At 37.6% G+C, this 22,304-nt stretch overlaps 1 protein-coding gene across 3 annotated transcripts in view; it reads right to left on the bottom strand.

The window, feature by feature from the left end:
- Positions 1-21,354, bottom strand: part of ARHGAP24 (Rho GTPase activating protein 24) — a 472,122-nt gene extending 450,768 nt beyond the window's left edge. The window contains exon 1 of one of the 3 annotated variants that reach the window (XM_036338571.1): positions 21,172-21,354. In XM_036338571.1, coding sequence (XP_036194464.1) covers positions 21,172-21,253 — 82 coding nt within the window. In that variant the 5' untranslated portion in view covers positions 21,254-21,354. Of the gene's footprint in view, positions 1-13,364; positions 20,368-20,575; positions 21,001-21,171 lie in introns of those variants that run through there. The other 2 variants (XM_036338610.1, XM_036338582.1) reach the window with 2 other exon arrangements.
- Between the last annotated feature and the right edge of the window lie 950 nt (positions 21,355-22,304).

The raw sequence follows: 22,304 nt of genomic DNA, 5'->3' as shown, positions 1-22,304 counted from the left end.
CCTGCTCTGATGGCCCTGCCACATGGTGATACTCTCAAGCTGTTACTGTTTCACCACTGCTAAGCCAGAAAGGCACATGCAACCCCAAACTCTCCTAGATTTCTGCAGACAAAGGATAGCAATATCAATAACTTTCTTATTAAACCTCAGTAAATAAACACCTGAGGCATCTTCCTTTTCATGGTTCCCAGGAACTCTAAACAAGCAGAAGCCAAAAAGTTATAAAACTGTTGGCATTTGTATAAAAGAAAGAACTTTGGAAGCACTGAGTATGACTAATAGGGAGAAATGTATTCATTGAAAGAAAAAGTTCACTATGCTATGTAAGATAACGGATCAAAATCTCACAACAAGAATAACAGTAGTCTGACTATTCATACATTCCCTAGGGTTTGGAAGTGACCAAATCAAAATGAGATACAAACCTACTCCATACAATCAGTGGTACTATTGAAAGATTAAATTTTTCTTTCTCTACCCAAGAGACATAATGCTGGCCCTCATAAATTACAGGGAAGGAGAGAAGTCTGGGCACTAAATTACTATTATACTTCTATCTAGGCATCAGAAATGCTTGCTACACCTATTGTGTTATACAGTACTAAATTCTGACACATTATTAAAAATTGACATCCTAATAGAAGTTAATTTGTCCTCATAGCTGATAAATCATTGTTACCAACAATAAGTCTTTTCTGGACTTAACTTTAGCTTGATTTGGGCTCCTCCTCCTCTCTTTAGCTTTTCCTATCCACCCCCAGCCTGCTGTTCCAGTTCCCTTCCCTCTTACTGGAACCCAGGAATAAAGCAGGGAAAAGAGACTGCTACACAGTGTAGTTAAAGGTCTCATCTTCCAGAAGGACAAAATGGCTTGTCAGGTTGGAGTAGCTATTTTTGGCCTCGGTTACTCCTTATCTTGGGGCTTTTATAAAATTTTATGCTTTTGTACTCAGTTACAGAAACTTAAAAGACTATTTACTGATATTATACTTCATATGTGAGGGACAAATCAATAATAAAGATATTAAGATAGTAAGAAATATATAGTAATGTCATATCATTTATTCTTTAAAGATATCTCCTCTTTCACTTCATCCTACTAAGGGACTGAAGATGTCTAGTCTTGACTCCTCATAATGCATAACTATCCTACTCTTTATGGTGATTGTATATTTTAAATATCCATGCACCTAGTAATCTACAAAATGCAGGTATGATGAGGGGAGACCCAATAAGAGGCAGGATGCACAAGTAATAACTGTAACAGCAATAATATTTAGTGAGTGCTTACTGTATGCAAGGAATGCTTCTAAGCACTGTATATATCTAGTAGCTCATTTAAAATTCACAACAACCATGTAAAGGAGTCCTATTTTTGTTCTCATTCTCCAGAAAAAGAAATTAAGGTAAACAGAGATTAACTAGCTTGACTAAGAACCACATAGCTGATGAAGTAAGGATTAGAACCCAAGTAATCGACCCAGAGCCTATGTGCTCTGAGCTGCTGTAATATGCATATTCCCAAAGAAGGGACAGAATTCCCAAAGAAAGCAGATGAAGAAGGTACTGCTCTATATGGAGGAAATGTAACAGTTCCACATTCTTAAATAAAATGGAACAAACATTTCTATGAATAGTAGGAAAAGAATACTATTTATGCTGTCAATCCCACCTAAAGTTACATGGATTTTTTAACAGGGTGGGTCTAGGATTGGGATTGAGAAAAGCCTGAATATCAGGTATTAGCTGGGATTTAGTGGTATATCAGCCTTTTAAGGTTGAGCTAAGTAACAAATGACCAAACTTTTAGGACTTCTGGATTTTATTTGTTTGGAGTCTTCTTTTGTTTTTTTGTTTTTGCCTTTCTATCAAATGAAAGTTTTGATACATACCTATAATGACAAAAGGTATGTGCAACAGAATAATGTTTCTCTTGTCTCTTTCAATATCTCTTATGCAGATTATAGGAACTATATAATACATTCAGTGATGTTAGAAATGGGGAATGAGGCTATAAAATTGTACAACTCCACCTTTACAACCTGAAGTTAATTCAACTCTCACCAGTGGTTCTCAACCTATGGGTCACGACCCCTTTGGCGGGCGAACGACCCTTTCACAGGGGTTGCCTAAGACCATCCTGCATATCAGATATTTACATTATGATTCATAACAGTAGCAACATTACAGTTATGAAATAGCAACGAAAATAATTATATGGTTGGGTCACAACATGAGGAACTGTATTTAAAGGGCCAGAAGGTTGAGAACCACTGGTAGACAAAGGAAGAGAATGTGGAGTTGGGGACATTGTAAAAGATCCAGGACAATGAGGATAAGAGTTAAAGAGGCTTGAAATAGCATCACAACTAAACTATTGTTTATACTATTTCCTAACCAAATTCTAGCAAAAGCTGTAAAAACTTATCAAAAATTTCAAATAGGATGATATACAGTTTCCATGGGGCTTTACATTTTCCTAATTGTGGGCTGCATATTGGCTCAAATTCCACAAGAACCTGAAAATATATTAGAAATAGGAGGCTTCTTTTTCATGTTGGTAGCAATACAGATATAGAAATTAGTGTATAAAAAAATCACCTTGTGTCCTAACCGGTTTGGCTCAGTGGATAGAGTGTCAGCCTGCAGACTGAAGGGTCCCAGGTTCAATTCCAGTCAAGGGTATATACCTTGGTTTTGGGCACATCCCCAGTAGGGGGTGTGCAGGAGGCAGCTGATCGATATTTCTCTCTCATCAATATTTCACTCTCATCAATGTTTCTAACTCTCTATCCCTCTCCCTTCCTCTCTGTAAAAAAATGAATAAAATATTTTTTTTAAAAATATATTGTGTAGGTTACTTGTTTAAGTATGTAAATATTCAAATCAAGATGACATCTACGTAGCTTTCTATGTAGGCCATTGTGTTTTGACTCCATACTCTAAGGCTAAAGAAAAAAATAACTTTACACAAATATTATCCTCTAGTTAGCAAATTTGTTTTTCATAGAGATAAGGGTTAGCAACTCTGAAAGTCTTTGAAGTGTACTGAAGTCTTGAGGAAATAAGTAAATATATCATAAGAGAAAGGTGCTACATTTTTTTGTGAATGAGGGCAGCTAACAACCAGATCTTGGTTTCTAAACATAATTTTTCAATAAAATAATTGCTGATTAGAAGGCTGTATCAGAAAAAGCATAAGATGAGCCTGGGGCATCTTCTGGAGCATCTCCAGAAAATATGAAGTGTTCTAAAAATGAGGGTGAATGAGGAAAGGACACAGGTATCAACGTGAAGACTGGCCATATGACCAAATCTGGACAATTTGAGCAACAAAAAAATACCAGTTGTAATGTATTATAACTCACATATGAAAATAAATATCCATGAATCCATACTGATATACATAAATAACTGAGTAAGTACATAAGTGAAGGAGAAGGGAAAGCTCATTCTTACCAATGAATTTTAACTAACAAATGTCGAAGGAATCCTATATCATAAAAGGCTAATATGCAAATTGTCCCCTCAGGAATTCAACCAACCGGGAGTTTGACCACTTGCTATAATGTGCACTGACCACCAGGGGCAGTGCGGAACAAAGGAAGGACCCAGTCGGCAGCCAAGGGAAGAAAGGCCTTGATCGGCCCTGATCACCGGCCAGATCTAGCGACCTTACCCGTGCATGAATTTCATGCACCAGGCCTCTAGTGATAAAATAGAAAATCACTATTTGAAAAACACCACAGTGACAGCTGTTTCAAACAGGGAAATTTGTGGTTGAAAGTAGAATGAAAAACTGGTCATTTACACAGTTTCAAAGTATCCCCCCACAAGATGCTTAGTAATTGCATAAATGAAACTAGCACCTTAACAGTGGAGAAAACTGGCAGACCTGAATTGAGGAATAGAAGTTGACATATTAGTAGACTCCTTGATATCACATGCTTCCTGACATGAACTGAGAGGGCATAGCATCATTCCACATTACTCTTGCCAAAATGCATAACCTGAACTTAATCATCAGAAAAACCAAAGTGAGAGACATTCTCTAAAATCAAAGTAGTCACTACTCTTCAAAAGTGTCAAAATTGTGTAAGACAAAGAAAGATTGCGGAACTATCCCAGATTGGAGGAAATAAATAGATAAGACAACTACAAATATATGTGATTCCTGTTTGTATCCAGAAGAAGAACATTGGTGGTTTAATTGATGAAACTTGAATAATATCTATAGATTGCTTAACATTATATCAAAGTTAATTTCCTGGACTTGATAACTTTAACATGCTAACATTTAAAACAGGTTACATGGGCATTCTTCATGCTACTTTTGCAAATTTTATATTTCTGAAATTATTTCAAAATAAAGTTAAAAATAAAATATAAATTTTAAAATGGCCTATGATATTGAATGGTGTCCTTTTTTTAATAGTAATTCTAGGTAACAATAACTAACATTTATACCATGATGTATTTTATGCTACATTATCTCATTTGACCATTATCCGCATTTTATAAAATATTTTAAGTGACTTGTCACCACTAGTGAATATCAGAACTGACTCTCAAATCCAGAGTGTTTTGAACCACAGACCAATTTAACATTTGCTGAATCAGCTGCTATTTGGTTTTACATTTATACAAAAGCTTCATGATGATGGAAATAGAAAGGGAGAGTTAATAATAATAGGTATAGAGTAGTTCCCCTTTATCCTCAGGGGATATGTTCCAAGATGCCTAGTGGATGCCTGAAACTACAGATAGTACTGAATTGTATATATATCAGGTTCTGACATATACATGCTTACATATGATAAAGTTTAATTTATAAATTAGACACAATAAGAGATTAACAACAATAACATAGAACGATTTTAATAATATACTGGAATAAAGTTATGTAAATGTGGTCTCCCTCTCCGATAACCTATCTAATAATGGCGACAGCTACTAAGTGACTTTGTGGATAGCATATAGAGCATGGACATGCGGGACAAAGGGGTGATTCAAGTCCCGGGCACCACTCAGAACAGCACGCAACTTAAAACTTATCAGTTATTTCTGGAATTTTCCATTTAATATTTTCAGACTATAGTTGACCAATGGTAACTAACCTTGAACAACTAAATCACTGATAAGGAGGGATTACTGTACAACAGTTTGTTGAAGCAGTTGAGATAGTTAAAGTGGATTATTTAGTGCATGGTTTTGTTCCATGTGAATAAAAACAGCAAGCAATACAGTATATCCTGGAAGTGCCTAACTGAAGAAGAGAGAAAAAAAAAAAAAAACACCTTAAGCAATAGTAATATGAAGGACTATGGGAAGAAAATAGGAAACTAATATGACAGGTTTTAGGTTGAAAAAGGAGATGAAGCAAAAAAAAAAAAGAAAGAAAGAAAGAAATGGAAAAGAAGAGAAAGAAAAAGTGGTTAGAGAAAGGATAGAAGCAAGACATTGTCCTTTAAAGAGGGAAGGACCTATTATTTTGAATTAGAACAAAAGTGAGTGGGCTGTTGGTGTGGTGGCTAATTCAGAGCTGTCACCTGCTCAATACAGTTTCAAATTTATTAGAATTCGAACATGAAGCAGCTGAAACTTATACAGGAATTTAAAGTTAATTCTACTGAGATGTCATTATAGGCTCCCAGAAGCATCGGGGACTGTCATCACAGGACAAAGATTTTGGTCATCTGGTTGACAGTGTGCTCTGGCCAGTGCCTCTCATGAACCAAGAAGCAAGTGTAGATTCATGGCAAAAATCTAGATGAAAAACACTGGTTCCAAGAGCCCACTCAGCAAGTACCCAATCCACTCCAATCTCTCTTGGGACCCCTGCCCAAGAGGGTGTGAACAGACTCCAGGAGCCCTGGTGATGTTGAGATAACAGTTAAGCTGAAACAAAGCACACTGACTTAATACAAACAAGTGCAAAAGTCACACAAGTGGCAATAAACTGCAGAAGCAACCAGTTTCCATTACTTACTTTTGTTGTCAAATTTGAATCTCATATTTAAAGTCAAACAAAAAATTAGCAGAAAAGATGAAAGAGAACAAAACTTTTTTCTTAAAGTCTCACACTAAGTGGAAGAAATGTACCAAACGAGCCATCAGCAAACTAAAAAATAAACCATTACAAATTAAAAACTCATTACTTATGAAAAAGTTGTCAAATTAAAATTAGTCTAAGAAAGCATTGTTTTATGTGATAAATTATAAGACATTTAATATCCTAATTTAGTCAAAAGTTTGACAAGAATAGAGCAAGATAATAGGATAATAGATCAACCCAGAATATAAAGTTTTGTACTAATATTTATAAATACAACTCACTGATAAAAAAAGTTAGCCATGCTTGAATACCAGAAAAATGTTAAACTAAACAAATCTATTATTAAAAGTCATATTTGAGTCTGCAGAAGGAAGCACTTGTGTTGAACTACAAACAAAGATTTAAAAAATCTGATATCCAACATTATATCAGATGGTCTCAATAGGGAAATAATTCATTAATAAAATATACAATAATAAAGACTCCTTATTGTCGACACTATTACAGATGAGAGCTTTTATGAAATCATGCCACACAAGTTCTGTCTTGAATTTTTTTTTTTCAAATAAGCTATCAGATACTAGTTAGTGACCACTTATCTCCATAAACAAAAGGTACTGCACTCATAGACCTGCAGAGGTAAATGAATCATTCTAATAGGAGCTGGGGCTGCCAGATTAATTAATAACTTTGCAAAAGCAGCCAGACAATCATTCTATGACTAAATTGTTTATCACAGTTTTTAACAGTCAAAAAATAATGGTCGTTCCCTGCCTCTGATTAAAATCAAATACAGAATCAAAATTAGTAGCTCAGAAAGCAGGTAGACTGGCAGGTGGACTGGTTCCTGGATGAATGCATTCTGAAGAGAAGTCTCTGGAAACCTAACAATGGGATAACAGGAAGTTGCAAGGTAAAGACACTATCAACTCCAGAAAAAAACAAAACAAACAAACAAAAACGAAAGTTAATACCTTTGTTTCAAATCAAAGGTCTGAGTTAAGATGAAACTAGCAGGCCAGAAGCCTTCCCTGCCTGCTCCCAAGTCTGTAAACTCGGTCCTAATTATTCTCCTTATAATTTATGAGTCAACATTGGTATCAGGAATCAATGTGGAATCTCTTAAGCAGGCACAGGATCTGTTCCCTGACAACCTTGACAAGCTGCAACACCAGCTCTAATTCTCACTAGCAATTTCAGTGCATTCCACCTTAACATCACACAAGTATTTATTTATTTTCATTATTTCTTCCTCCCTCCCTCTCTCTGTCACCCCCCTCTCTTTCTCTAACCCTTTCTCTCCCTACTCTCTCCATCCCTAATCCCTCCAGACTTATGGTAATATGACCTTTACATATCATTTTTTCGTTATGAATTATTTTAGCATTTCACATTACTAATGCAGCTCATAAGTGATATAGCTTGGCATTTCCACAAAATAGTACAATATAATTTTATATTACTTAATGGCTCTTTCTAAGACATTAAGAAAAATCTTTATTAAATCAATCAAACAGAAAACAGCAGCAAAAAAAAAAAAATACACCACTATTATCACTACTATGCATTTGGTCAGAGTATTTCTACTAAACAAACAAAAACAAACCCTCACAAGCCTCCAGTGTCCTCTTCTTGCTTGAAAATAAAGAGATTGGAAGCAAAGGCCCAGATGTGACACCACTGAGCGGCACACGAAGATCTCAAGGGAGTCCAAGCAGTTCGCATTCTCTCTATAGAACTCTCGTATTCTGAGATCACATCCCACACTTCAGAACTGCCTGCACAGGTATGTGGAGCAGCATGCTCTGGCTTCCCGTAGCTCAGTGGCACACAGGTCTCACCTTGCTTCTGATGAAGAGTCGCCTCCACCAGCTGAGCCATGTGCTCTATTTGTCCTATCCCGTTTCCAAAAGGAGGCCCTCAGAGCCCTGCACCCCCAGTCCTGGGCTCAGACCAGGGAAGCTAAGGATACTCCCTGGAATGTTCCACAAATTAAACAGTAGAGGATGGGACCGCAAACAGTGAGATAATAAAAGCACCGCACAGAAAGAATTCTCGATTCTCAGCCTTACACAGCAGCTATGGTGAGCTGGAGCTGCTCTCCCCTCCTCCATTCTCTCTCTCACCTTTAATGATTATTTGACTCAAGGCAGAGCTGTAATCTCTTTAGAGATTAACCAGTTTTTTTTAAATTTTTGTTTTTATTTTCTACATGAAATCTCTTAACTGTTAAAGACCATTGGGCTTGCTTGCTTCTTTGTTTTTCAGGAATATGATCAGGAATAAGAGAAAAATATAGTGTAGTTTGAAGACTAAATTGAATGAAAATCTATAGCACATTGACGATATTCACATTAAATGAGTTCAACACAATTAATATTACAAGAGATTAGCTTAAAATGTACCAAAAAACAGAAAGTGTTACAAGTTACACCTTGATTTTACTCTGGCATATTTTTCAGTTGCCTTCCGAGTTAATCCAGGCTCAGTAGAAATGCTTTTTAAATATATTTTATTGATTTTTTACAGAGAGGAAGGGAGAGAGAGAGAGAGAGTCAGAAACATCGATGAGAGAGAAACATCGACCAGCTGCCTCCTGCACATCCTCCACTGGGGATATGCCTGCAACCCAGGTACATGCCCCCGACCGGAATCGAACCCAGGACCTTTCAGTCTGCAGGCCGACGCTCTATCCACTGAGCCAAACCGGTCTCGGCAGAAATGCTTTTTAAAATGTTAATTACAGATTCACTCGCTCTACTCTCAGCCATAATTCCTTACCCAAACGATAGAACACAGAAAATCATGACTCCTTTTCAAGTTTGCCAGATGGTACTTAACTAATACCCTTCAAGTTGCAGACCACAGGAAGTAATTCATTATATGCATTGGATTCCTTATGCTAGCATTTGGTTTTAATTTTATTTTTTTTAATTTTTTTTAATTTTCTAGTTTTAATTTTTAATTGGTTTTCAATTTTTTTAGCTTTGTAAACTTCAATTTAATTAATTTTTAAAATATTTTTTATTTTTAAATTGGGTTTAATTTAGCATCTGGGTTTGATTTTGGTTTAATTGTCTCAGAGAAAGGTAAACAGGGGAAAATCAATTACAGAAAGTCTGTGTTTTGGGCTAATCACCTAAATCACTTTGGACTCATTTTCCATATTAAAAGATTGAGGTAAGATGGTTATACCTGTTTTCTAAGTGGGCTTTTGTTGTGAGGTCTAATAAATTCATTCCAAGGGGAATGTAGCATGTAACCTCCAATTTGTTAATTGTGGAGGCCTTGCACAGGTAATAAATGTGGAAGAATACCCAAAACATGTTCTTAATTCTGTAATTTCAACCTTCTCCTGAAATCTAAATTTGTACCAAATGTATAGGAAAAGAAAAGTTACACAGGATTTCAATATCACCTCCTTTCCCTTCAGAGATAGTTAAGGCCCAGGTTCAACCAAGAAAGGAGCAGCAGGGGTTCCCTTTCACTCCTGGAAAATACAAGTTGACTTTGGTTTGTTAGACAATTTTATCCATACACCTTCTATACTCACACTACCTAAAAGCTGAATATAAGCAGTCATAAATACACACATTAACTAACCAAAAACTTGACAAATACACAGCGAAAGATGAGAGAAAAGTAATTTAAGGAACTGATCCTATGATTTACTAAGTGATTCCAAACAAAATTCATCTCCAATTTGAAAACATTACCTGGGTTCTTGAGACAGCCCTAGATGAGTCACTCTTGCTGACTGGGCTCTACTCTTACCTGACCCAGAACATATAAGGCCAAGCCAAGTGCAGGGGAGCTCAGAGGAGGAACAGGAAATGCTCCTATCACTCATAATCATGCATAGAGCTAGCTGTTAAGCAAGTGGTAGTTCTTATAGAGAATCAAATCTACGCATTTAATGCCTTAATCATGGTATTTATTTGAACACAAGAAATGTCTAGTTACGTTGAATGGAAACTTCTGTAAGCCATTTCATGTAAAATACGGTGGTCATTAGGAAACTAGTAACTTCATACTCAAAAGAACTATTTCTAGTATGTCTTCAAGTTATATTTGCACACCGTACTAGCAGAGCTGAGATTTTGACTGCTTTTCTTACTGCTTAGTCAATATATAGTGCAGGGAGCTAGAGGCTGCGCTCTCCCATGCATCATAAACACCAGTTGTCATCTAAGAATAGATATTGTTTGCATTTGTGTTACTGAAACAGCAGAAAGTGTAAGACTTCACTTCTAATTTCCCACAGAACTACAAAAAATGGAGTTGAAACTCTGTCCTTGAACTTCATTAGCTAGTTTCTCAATGGGGATGTGTTCGGCTTTTGGGGAGGGAAAATTCTTTGTAGAGAGGGACTGTCACACACATTGCACTAATGCACCCCTGGGCACTAAATGCTAGTAGCTTCATCCAGTCATTGTGATGACCAAAAACATCCTCAGGAATTTTCAAATGCCTCCTAATGAGTGGTCTACCCATGGCCCCAAACCCACAGCTGATGAAAACTAGTCCATTGGCAAATGAAACTTGTCAAGGAAAGGTCTAAACTTTTTCATGCAATCTATATGGCTTCCAGATCCTCTTTCCTCTCTCAAGTCATACATCCATTTTTTGAGCCCTGTCAATGTATACACATAGCCACGTTTCTATTAAAATTGCCCCAAAAGAACACACTACCATTTAGCAACAGAGGCTTTTTCAAGACTGGAACAATCTTAGGAAGGATCTACTCCAACCTCCTTATTTTACAGATAAGGAGCTTAACGTCCAGAAAAACTAAGTGATTTGCCTGAGTTCAGATGCTAATTATTACCAGAAGTAAAATGAGAGCATAGGCCCTTCTCACTGTTTTCCTTTCCACCCTTCTCCAATCATAGAATGCAACGTAGAGAAAGATCTTTCAAAACATATCTCAAGCTACTGATTAAATAAGAAATTCTGCCTGTAGTGAGCCAGCAAGTAGACTTTCTTACCTTGAAACACTTTTTTCCTGACACTATCATCCTGAAAAATATTTTCACATACCACTAAGAAAAGTTCATGCATACCTACTGAAAAGCTGCTTTTTAGAAATCCAAGTGAATAGTATTTTTAATGGAAAAGAAAGTTTCCAATTCTTCTCTAGTGAATCTGGATGCTATATTTTCAAAGAGGATACTGAATTTATTTGGGTGACATTTGGTTAATAAAATTACATAAGTTATAGGTATACAATTCTATAATACATCATCTGCATAATATATTGTATGTTCACCACCCCAAGTCAAGTCTCCTTCCATCACCATTTATTCCCCCTTTATCGTTTTCTATCTTCCTTCTCCCCCACCTTCCCCTCTGGTAATTACCATACTGTTGTCTATGTCTACGAGTTGTTTTTTTGCTTAATCCATCACCTTTTTCACCAAGTCTCCAACCCCTAGCCCTCTGATAGCTGTCAGTCTGTTCTCTTTATCTATGTCTGTTTCTATTTTGTTTGTTAGTTTATTTTGTTCAATGGATTCCAGATATAAGTGAAATAATGTGGTACTTGTCTTTCTCTAACTAGCTTATTTCACTTAGTATAATATTCTCCAGGCCCATCAAAGAAGATACTTTTAAGTCTTAAAATAAACACACCCTCCAACCAAAACATCAATTACAGCAGTAAATTACATTAAAAACAATAATGAACAAAGGCTAGTCAATGCAATGGTGCCTGTTTTCTCTTTAAAGTAATGGTATACAACCAATAAATATCAAACACATTCCCTGGTTTAAAATTCATGTCACTTCCATTTTTACCAAAATATTTTTTATCATCAGTATTAGTTGCACATTCATTAGATTGAAATATCATCTTGTCTGTATGTGCTTTTCAAAATAAATATCTCAATTAATAAAATATTGGGTGCAGTTTTTTAATGAATTCTTGATTTAAATTTCTAACTTACAGCTGCTGTGGCATCTGGACTTAGATCATTAAAATGTTCCAAATTGAACACAACTTAGATATTCAAGGCTCAGGGCTACTCACAAAGAATGTTAAGTGTTTATCTTGTAGTTCTAGAAGAAAGCACAGGATCTAACTACTCAGTGGCCTCCTACCTATAAACTAATTGATGTCTGGGGGGCTTACCCACCTGCACTATGAGCAGGCAGGATAGAAAAATAGGGGAAACAGCTACACAAAACCAAAGTTACACAACACAGGGTAGCATTCTGTGGAGAAGTAATTTTTTAGTCAGTCCAGTACATCATGTACTTTTAACCACTCACAAGTAATGTAATATACCCTTACCTAATTTTTTTTCCTGATTTTTCAAATGCCACTTTTGAATATGTAATTGTCCTCAATCACCTGGAGGCCTTGTTAAAACGCAAATGCTGGCCTTGATGGGGCTTGGTAATGTGCCTTTCTAACAAGTTCATAGGTGAGAATAATGCTACTGGTTCTGGGACCACACCTCTAAAACTGCTACTTTAAAGCATTTTGAAAAGTACTTTTTTTTTTTTTTTTTACAGCTATCAATATCAGAAGTACATTTTTCATTTTGACCCAGTGAGCACATGCACACACATACACACGGAAATTAAAACATTTGAAACAATTCTTACTTTTACTACATGTAATGAACCCTGATTTCTTTCTATTGTATTCCAGCCTAATTTATTCATTTTCAGTTATAAAGAAACATTGATCATGAGCCACTAATTTGATTTCAAGACCACTGATAGACCAAGATGTACAGCTTAAAAAATACTGCTCAGTACTCCCATGTTCATCGTTTAGTTTAATAATAGTAACTGTTTAAATACCAGGTGCCAGATAACCTTCCAGTCTGTACATGCATTGCTCACTCCATAAATTGAAAACTCATAATAACACTATGAAGTAGGTTTTATTAAATGCCCATATTCCCAGAGAGACAATGTGTGAATCAAGGTTAATGCAACTTGTCCAAGGTCACAGTGTTTGTGCATATGAGAGCCTGGTGGGAACATAGGTCTAATTCCAAAACATAATGGTAAAGATTGCTCCCTTGAAATGAAACATATTAGTTTTGAATCCCAGATCTACCATTTAGTGGCTGTGTGGTTTTGGTAAGTTACTAAGCCTCTCCAAGTTTCAGTTTTCCCACCTCTAAAAGAGAGATAATAATAGAGCCTACTTATGTGGGAGTTGTGAGGATTAAAGAAGATAACCCATGACAAGTGCTTGGCATAACTAGCACATAGTAAGGCTTTAATAATTGTTATTTATCATTAGAAAGAAACTGAATTATTAATGGCCACGTCATTCACTGCCTCCCCTTACCTTGGCTTCTAGTTCCCAGTGATGTCTCTGGATTTGCCTTTTCTTCTGCTTCCTTGGTTTCTAACATGTTATCCTATGACCTTGCCTCTGCCCTTCTCTCATCCATCCTCCTCTTGCAGCTCTATCTGCTGTGCAGAAGTGCTTGGAACTCCACACCCAGATAATTTCTTGTGGCCTCCACCCATCTCAAGGCACCAAAGACCAAGGTTCCCCCATGGAACCTGCCAAGTTGAACTTAACACCATAGATACATAAAATTTACTCCATGGTGAAAGTGTGAGTTGTTATCAAAAGGTGAAGGTTCTAATCAGCAAAACAAAAAAAACTCGAGAAGGCTGGAGACTTTGGTATCCCCCATAGATGCGTTTATATAAATTTATCAACATTGCACTTGACCATTTTACAATAAAAAACTCATGAGATACCAAAATCAAAATGGAACTCTGAAGGCAATACTAACATAGCTGAAGCCTAGGGTTAGGAAATTATGTACAGCAAGATAACAACAGGCTCTTTTGAATCCCCTGGCTCATCTTTTCTTGCTGGAAGTTCCTTCATAAGGGACATTTTAAAACCAGATACTCCAAAAACAAGCACAGATGACCCTCAAGGAAGATGGACAATTCTCTTCTCTGGGTATCTTTACAAACAGGATTGCAATGCATGCCAACAATTCCTGTGGTAAATGCCCTTCCTTGAGAGAGTCTGGCTTGGAAATTTCTTCCCCCGTTGCTCATTTCATTTCTGTGTGCCCAGTGAGTACTGCCACCACTAACTCAATTTTCTCCCCTTCTCAGTTGCTATCCCCAACAAAACCACCCTCTCCTTCTATCTTTCAGCTTTCCCGCATTGGGTCTCTAGTCCTCAGGCCAAGGACTACTATCCCCTTCTCATTCCTCTACCTCCATTGGTCACACACAGTGTTCCTGGAGCATATGTCTCCATGTCTGGGAATTAAATAATGGGGATAGGTCACAGAAGCCCCAGGGACCATACCCTTTCTGTTTACTTTTCACAGAAAATAAAATCTAGCCAGGCTGATCATTGGAGATTAATTCAGTTACGGGACTGTAGTAGCTGGAGCCTCTTTTCTCATAAGAGAATCTTCATGGTGGCAACCCATCCCCAGGACCCTAACTCAGGACAGGAATATTGTCACTTAAAAGAACCACAAGAGAAGTCGAAGACCAGTGCATGGAGATTAAGTTGAGACCAGGGTCTATACCCACAGAACACACAGATTATAATTCTCAGGTTAATAACTAAAAAGAAGAAAAGCATGTGAGGAAGGTCACACAGTAACAATAGCAGACTATTTGGCTTCTGGTAGAACCTCATTTTGATTCTCAACTCTGTATCACTTAGTAATCACATTACCTTGGGTAAGCTTCTTTATCTCTCTGAGCCTCAACATTCTCATACAATAGGAATAATAGTATCTGAGTTAGATAAAACGTGGTTCACTTCTAGAATTACTAATTACTTCTAATTACTCTGGAATTATAAGTGACATATGAAAAACAAACACCGCATGGAGTGCCTGGTACTTAAGTCACTAGAGCAGAGATTTTTCAACCATTCTCATTTCATGGCATACATAAACTAATTACTAAAATTATGCAGTACACCAAAAATTATATTTTTTGCCAATCTGACAAAAAAATTGGTATAATTTTGATTCATTCACACTGGGCAGCTACTATTGGATTGGCTATTGTCATTTTCTTATTTGACAATCTAAGGGGAAAGAGGTCAGTGCCCCTGACTAAATAGTCAGGTATTACATGTTTTAAAAATTCCTGCGGCATGCTAGTTGAAAATTGTTGCATTAGAGTGATTATCATTATGAGAGTCTGTGAAACTCAAAGAGAGAGACATTTTTCAGAACAAAAATGAGTCCATTTCCCCAACCCTGCTTTGGGGAATTTGAAAAATTACTTTGTTTTTCTGAAGACTCAATTTGACAAGCATAAAACAGCCCTAACTACAGCTCTGTAAGCCTCAATTTATTAATAGGTTTCATTTGTAAGAAAAACAAGGCCTTTTTTTTTTTTTTTTTTTTTTTTTTTTACTGTTTTTCAGATATATCCCTAAGTCGGCCTTCTATGCATTTGTGATATACATATTGAAAAGAACTAACATGTTTGGTCTTATAACACTTTCAAAGTAAACATGATTTTCCTTCTAAGGTTTTTCTAGAAATATAAAATTCTTGCCAAGGACATTTGATTTATCAGAGAATACAAAAACAGTACCTAGAATGTTTCAAGGAACCACTGAAAATGATTAGGAAAAATTATTGGCTCTAAAACACTAGCCTAAAACTAAAAAGTAGAACTTTACACATATTTAAGTACAAGTCTAAAAAAAGAGTTAAAAGAATACAAAAGGAAGGTAATTCAACCTGTTTCCATAACGAATTGGAGCTAACTTATTTAAAAGGTATGGGTATGACAGGTACATGAAAGCAAGGCAAAGTATGTCAGGAAACCTTGACTAAGATGCAACTGAGCATCAAGTTTAGTTCAGCTTCTTGGATGACAAGCCAAAAATGAGGAAACTGGTGATTTCTTAGTCTCTTTTTCTAACCAAAAAAACATCACCAATTAACCAGAAGAGACATGTTTTTTAAAGCATTAAAAACAAAGATGAATGTATGAAGATCATTATATAAGGAATATTGAAATACATAAAATAAGTGACAACATAATAAGTGCAGCCCTTCTCTTATGCATTGACTTTCAGTAAAAAGTAGAGTATTATAGTAAAGCACAGTGTAATGAAGATAATGTAACAAAAATGTGTTGTAATATAATTAGGGTAGGGAAATTTGTGATCATGATAAAAATGGAGAGCATGGAAGGTTTAGAAAACTGGGTAGACTATTTCTCTCAATATCAATGCTTGCTCTTCCAGTCTTCTGAAAGATATTATACTAGAGCAATTTGAGCTTAAGATACCTGACTAGAGCTGGAGACACAGGTAGTATGTATTCTTAATTGAAAAATTATCCAAATGCTACACAGAAGGTATACAAGTGACAGAAGTATCACTGCTCAAATAAAGTGCAACCCCCTTCTATATGTTAGGAAGCAGAAATAACTGTAGAGAAAACAGTTGTTATTGTTTTTTTCATAGAAACTTTGAATTTGCCTAAGTGCTTAAATGAGATGAAAAGAAAATCAATATAATAATGAATTGGTATCATGAAAGAAGGTGGCCCTCTGAATTTCCTCCTCTCCATCCTCCACATTCTCCTTTAATTAAATCCAGTTTCCCTCAAGCACTAGCACTCAAGATAATTATTAAATAGACAAAATTAGTGTTTCTATTTTGTGTGATTAAAATTTTGCCCGTTCCACAGGCAACAGCATCTCCCAATTTAACTCCATCATCGGTCCTCACGGCCAAATCCAGGACCTCCCATTGGGATTTGATAGATTACAGATTTTATAGTATAATATAAAAAACAATTGTGGAAAATTTGTATCTATTATAACTGTTTCTTTTATCTTAAAGCTCGAGTATGTTTTGTGATTTCCAGAAGAAAAAGATGATTCCACAGTAGCTTTCTGTTACGTTTTGCTTTTGCTTTATAATTGCAAAACACAATATTTCATCTGTTATAGGAATTAAACAGGCATGTGGAGACTTGTGCTGAAATTTAGATATGTTTTGTAGCATTGTTACTTTTGGAAAATAAAACGTAAGCTCAAATAGACATTTTTCAAATAAACTTCTGGGAAATAAGTATCTACATAAAGTAGAGTCCACTAGTACTTTATTCATTCATGACTTTTCTTGCTCATTTATTGAGGAAACATTGACAGATGTCTACTATGTATTTCAGACACTGGCTGGACACTAGGATACAGGTGGGTCCTCCTCCAGAAACCCACCCATTAAGGAACTTACTATAGTTAGTAAGGGAGGAGGCGAAAAAATTATTATTCAAAGTGTGTTCAAAACACCATGGAAATGGACAAGATGAAATGATTAATTCTTTCTGCAGGGAACTGGGTACATTCTACAAAAAGAAATTCCACTTGAAATAGACCATCAAGAATCAAGAGGGACTTTCCAAGAAGAGAGAATTCCAGGAGAATGAATATCCATGAGCAAGAAATCAAAAGTGTGAACAGTGTGAGGGGCCCTTGATAGGAAGAGGAAGCTAAAAAGGCACGGCTTTAAAGAGCTTTTAGTCACTATGCTAAAGAGTTTAGAGTTAACATAGTTCATTGGGATCCACCAAAGATTTTAGATCAGGGACTTACACAATTAAATCTGCACTTTTTATAGAGGAATTATAGCAATGTCAGGGTAGGGTGAAGATGCTACTTAAAAGCATACATGTACACAATAACTTCCAAAATCTGAACATTCTCTGCCTCCATCACAATAAGCATTCCACTTCCAAATGCACCTTAACTTAGCTGCTAAAACCACCATAATCTTGTAAAGTTTGAGTTCCTGTGGCAGAGACAGAGGGTTTACCACTGAGAGACTCAATATAAGGCTCCAACTCTTCACATGAAGAGCATTAACTTCATGACTGAGTTGACTACTTATAATTTTGTTTTTAAATACCTTCCTCTATTTAGGGAGAAAATATAATCCTTTAGCCATGAATGTTGGAGCAAACAGGAATTTTTTTAAAAAAAATTTAACTCTCTTCTGCTTTTTCCCTCAGTGTAGGATGAATGCTTCATATTCTTATTATCATCAACCTCCTTCCCACCCATGTGTAACCAATTGGATGGTAGTCCTTCTACTGGGCTCCAAACTGAAGCTCCAGCCACAACCTCCGTCTTCTTTTTTCCAAAGCACATCTTTACCAAAAAAATGAAACATGACAGAAAAGAGGAATCAGCATTACTTAAGCCCAACTCATGGGAAAAGAACCCTTTACCAATGGCCAGAAAATACCACAGAAGAATGACCACAGGTAACTAAGATGATCCAATGGCAAACACTAAGAACAGGAACCAAATGCATGGCCTGGAATTTGCAGCAGCACCGCCAGGTTTCAGCCCGGAGAAACCAACCTGGGCACTAACAGAGCCAGAAAGAAAACACACTTCACTCCTTGGGCCATTAGGTCACAGCAAAATGACTCGGAGCAGTGTTTGTAAACATCTAGTAGGCTTTTGGCCAAGACAGCAATGCAATCAGAACCAAACCACTCAGTACCACCTGCTGCACATTCCTCACTCTTCCTGTCCCACCTCCCACTTCCCTTAACCCCTACCCTTCACCCTGGAGAGCCCAAGATCACACATTACATAAAATCGTGCCTGGATGAAAATTCTCAGAGCTGTAGCCATTACTATCCCAGGCAAAACCAAAAAGGCTTTCCCTGGGGACTTCAGCCAAGAACACTTTTCACTTTTACACTTAAATCTACGCTCTTGTCTGGAAGGATGCATTGCTGTTCGTTCTGCAGTGAATTGTTTTTTCTTAAGAACTTAATTCTTCCCCACTTACTCTCAGGTTTGTAGTTTTAAGATGGTTCAAATTCACAGTATATACTACAGCCCAAAGAGCATCACTGAGAAACCATCCCCCTCTCAAATCCAAACCCCTGAGATTAAATAAGAAAACCAAGTAATGCAATTGAAAGACAAGGACAAACTGACTTTCAACAGCCTTTCACATGTAGAAAGGATTATAGATTTTCTTTCCTTTTATCATGCTACCTGTGTACTCCTTACTCCAACTAAATTCCAGATCTAAAAATTCAGTCTGTCCCTTCTTCCAGCAAGAGCATACCTCCTCTGGGGGATAGGAAGATATTATTTATTTTTAAGTTTTGTCAATTCTTTGACATTCAGCAATGAACCTAACAAGAAAAGATTTCTGGACTTGCTTCCTGAAGGTCAGGCATTCAGAGAAGGCAAAGGGAGAACTGTAGTATTGGGCTCTCTTAGAAGTTCAAATATCCCAAGAGAAGAGGAAGTATTAAGAAATTTAAAGGGGAGAGAGAGAGATTTTAACAAGTATTTTGCAGCTTAATACCTGTTTTCTGGATTTTTCTAATATAGTAACTCTGTGTGTTTTATGTTTTATGATGTCCAGTTTAATACCAACATCCATCCTTGCCCTTAAGGGTTGGTTTTACATTCTAATGAGAATCAGGGGACTGGTTGAATTTAATCCATCTGTCCATCTTCTTCTCCGTAATTGAGTAAACCTCTTAACTCCACTGTAAATATCCCTGGATTCCAATTAATTTGTCTTACTTAGTAGACACAGCAGCACATATTGTTTTACTTATGGAAAAACAAACCCTTTGTAACTTTTATATTTCCAATACCCAGCATGATATATTATTTCCTCTTTTTAGAAAGAGATGGAATAATGATGTCTTGCCAGGTGTTTTATGGGTTTTTTTTTTTTTTTTGAAAAAGAGTGACAAGATAAACTATGATGAAAGCATTACTTGGAGATTATCTTCTAATTCAAATGAATTAAAACAGATTACAAGGGAGTCTGGTCTCTGCATTACTATTTGGTATTAAAAAGCTAAGGAATCCAGAGTAACATTCGCTCCCTTCCTATTTGGGGACTTAGAAACGCAGTCTAAAGTATCCTTTTAATGAGAATATATTACTTCTTGTCCTCAAGAGAGGATGGCTACTTCCTCAAAAGTTGTGTTTGCAAACTCTAGACAAACCCTTTTGGGTGTCTTAAAACTCACCAACGATTCCCTAACGTTTTGTGTTTGCAATGAAAGTGTGTATTATTAAAGCCTACTTCTGTATGTCTGTTATCCAGGAAAACTCTAACATAAGACACTAACGGAAACAGGCAGGGAGAACAGGAGGCTGGATAGTAAGAGGGCACTGCACTATGTAGGTTTTTTCCATTAGTTCTATCAACGTAAACACATACTACCAGCTTGCGCCGTTTTTATCCTTTTAAAAAGAATTTTAAAAGGAGCATTGTTTCCCATCACGTGCGCGCGCGCGCACAACCACACACACACACACAGACACACACACACACATACACACACACAAGCACCAGCACACACACACACACACACACACACACACACACACACACACACCATCCTCCCTCGCCCTCGCGCCCCTCCCCCCCTCCACTCCCCTGTCCCTGGCAGCTGTGCCGCAACCCCCGCGCTCCCCCAAGGCCGCGTCCCAGCCTCCGGAGGTGGCTCCGGTGGGCTCCCCAGTAGCCGCGTCACCTACCCTGCTCCTTGCGCACGACAGATGCTGTACGGAGGAAGGAAAAGGCTCCGAGGACCAGCCGAAAGAAAAGCAAAAGAGATAAAGGGGGTGGGACGGCTCCTTTACTTCCCACGAGAAGAAGTGTTGCGCGCCATGCACTTAGTTGCTCTGCAGCTGTGGTTTCGGAGGAAATTCTCTGGGCCGAGAAAGCTGCGGCTGGGGTGGAAAGTTGTGGGTGTTTCCCCCCAAGCTGCCTGAGCCTCGATCCTCTACTGTTCCCTCCGCAGCCTTGACAGCTCCCGGGGCCTGGGAGACCCTCCGGAGCCCTGCGGGTTTCCACCGGGAGCTCGGCTGGGTTGCCACATGCACTTGAGAAATCCTAGCAGTTGCGCAAATCAAGAGTCCCAGAAGTTAGAAAGAGTGATTGTGTGTGAATGAGTAAATATACAGTACAAGAGGCTGGGACAACTGAGCGGGGCCAACCCACAGACGCAGCTCAGGGTTTCAGATTTCATTTGGCAACTGGCAGCTTCAGAAGATTCGAGCCCACTCAAGCCACTCTACTGGGGAGGCCGGGAGGAGCCCTGCGCTCCTGGAACGCCTCCCCGCCCTGTTACCTTGGAGCCTGTGTCCACCGGGATCACCCGGCAGAACCCGAGCCCGCGCTGCCTGGGTCTCTCCGCAGCTGCCATCACTCATTTCATTTCGTGTGTAACACAGATATACTTTGATCGCGGATCTCAGGCTGTGGGTGCGTTTGAGCAGGATGGAAAACCCATGTCTGCTCACCTCTAAGAGCTCTACATTTCTTTGACCAAACTCCACACACCGGTTTTACTTGCTTATCCTCCGCTCTCTGTGTAAAAATCTTATTTCTCAATCAGATCTCCCTGGTTCCTTAAACCTGAATTCCTAGAAATGCTTATTGGGTGCCCGCTAGTTAGATCCTCAGAGAAATTCTTCCTTGTCATGGTTTAAGAGCCCTCAGAATCACACAGTATGAAAGAAAGAGAATAAGTAAACATTTGAAGCCCTCTGTTTTCAATACCACCACCAACAATCTAATTTCAAATCTATATCTCACAGTATTGGTGACCTGGAATGCCAACTCAAATTGTTTCAAAAAGCTTTACAAAGCTCCCCGCTTCAGATTATTTAGAAATCATTACCGGATTTCTTTAAGACACAAAATAAGAGTGGCCTCGTTAGATATTGCCAGTGATATGGAAAAGGAGCGCAGATTTAAAAAGAAGAAGAAGAAGAGCACACATTTAAATTTAGAAACACCAAAAATAAAAGTCTGAGTGGACACGAGATGTTTTCTTCTTTTTTATCTTCTTTCTCCGGTTTCTTGGAGTCTTCCTTCCTGGTGATCTGCCCCATCAAGCCTTTGGAAAAATGTGTATAGAATTCTCAGCCAGAAGCAATGTAGCTTATTTTCTAATTGGTAAGGAGTAAATGACCTTCATCAACTGATTGGGCTTAAAGTGTTCTAGCCGTTTTAGATGAAAGCTGGAAGACAATGAAATTAACCAAAATGAAATCTGCACAGATGGACTCAAAAGCCTTAGGAAGACAAGTGTTACTAGGTATGATGCTAGATGTCCACATTTTAAGAAAGACAAGGAACCTATCATGTCAGTATCCTATCTCAGGATCTCACAATTATTACTACAAGCAATGTAGACTCAAGACAATACAAAATTGACAGGGTGGTTAGATCCTTACTGGGTAGTCCCTAATCCAAAAG

The sequence above is a fragment of the Myotis myotis genome, unplaced genomic scaffold (genome assembly GCF_014108235.1).
Source record: "Myotis myotis isolate mMyoMyo1 unplaced genomic scaffold, mMyoMyo1.p scaffold_m19_p_1, whole genome shotgun sequence".
Classification (NCBI taxonomy): domain Eukaryota; kingdom Metazoa; phylum Chordata; class Mammalia; order Chiroptera; family Vespertilionidae; genus Myotis; species Myotis myotis.
The sequence above is the reverse complement of the archived record's forward strand: the minus strand, read 5'-3'. Positions and strand labels throughout refer to the sequence as shown.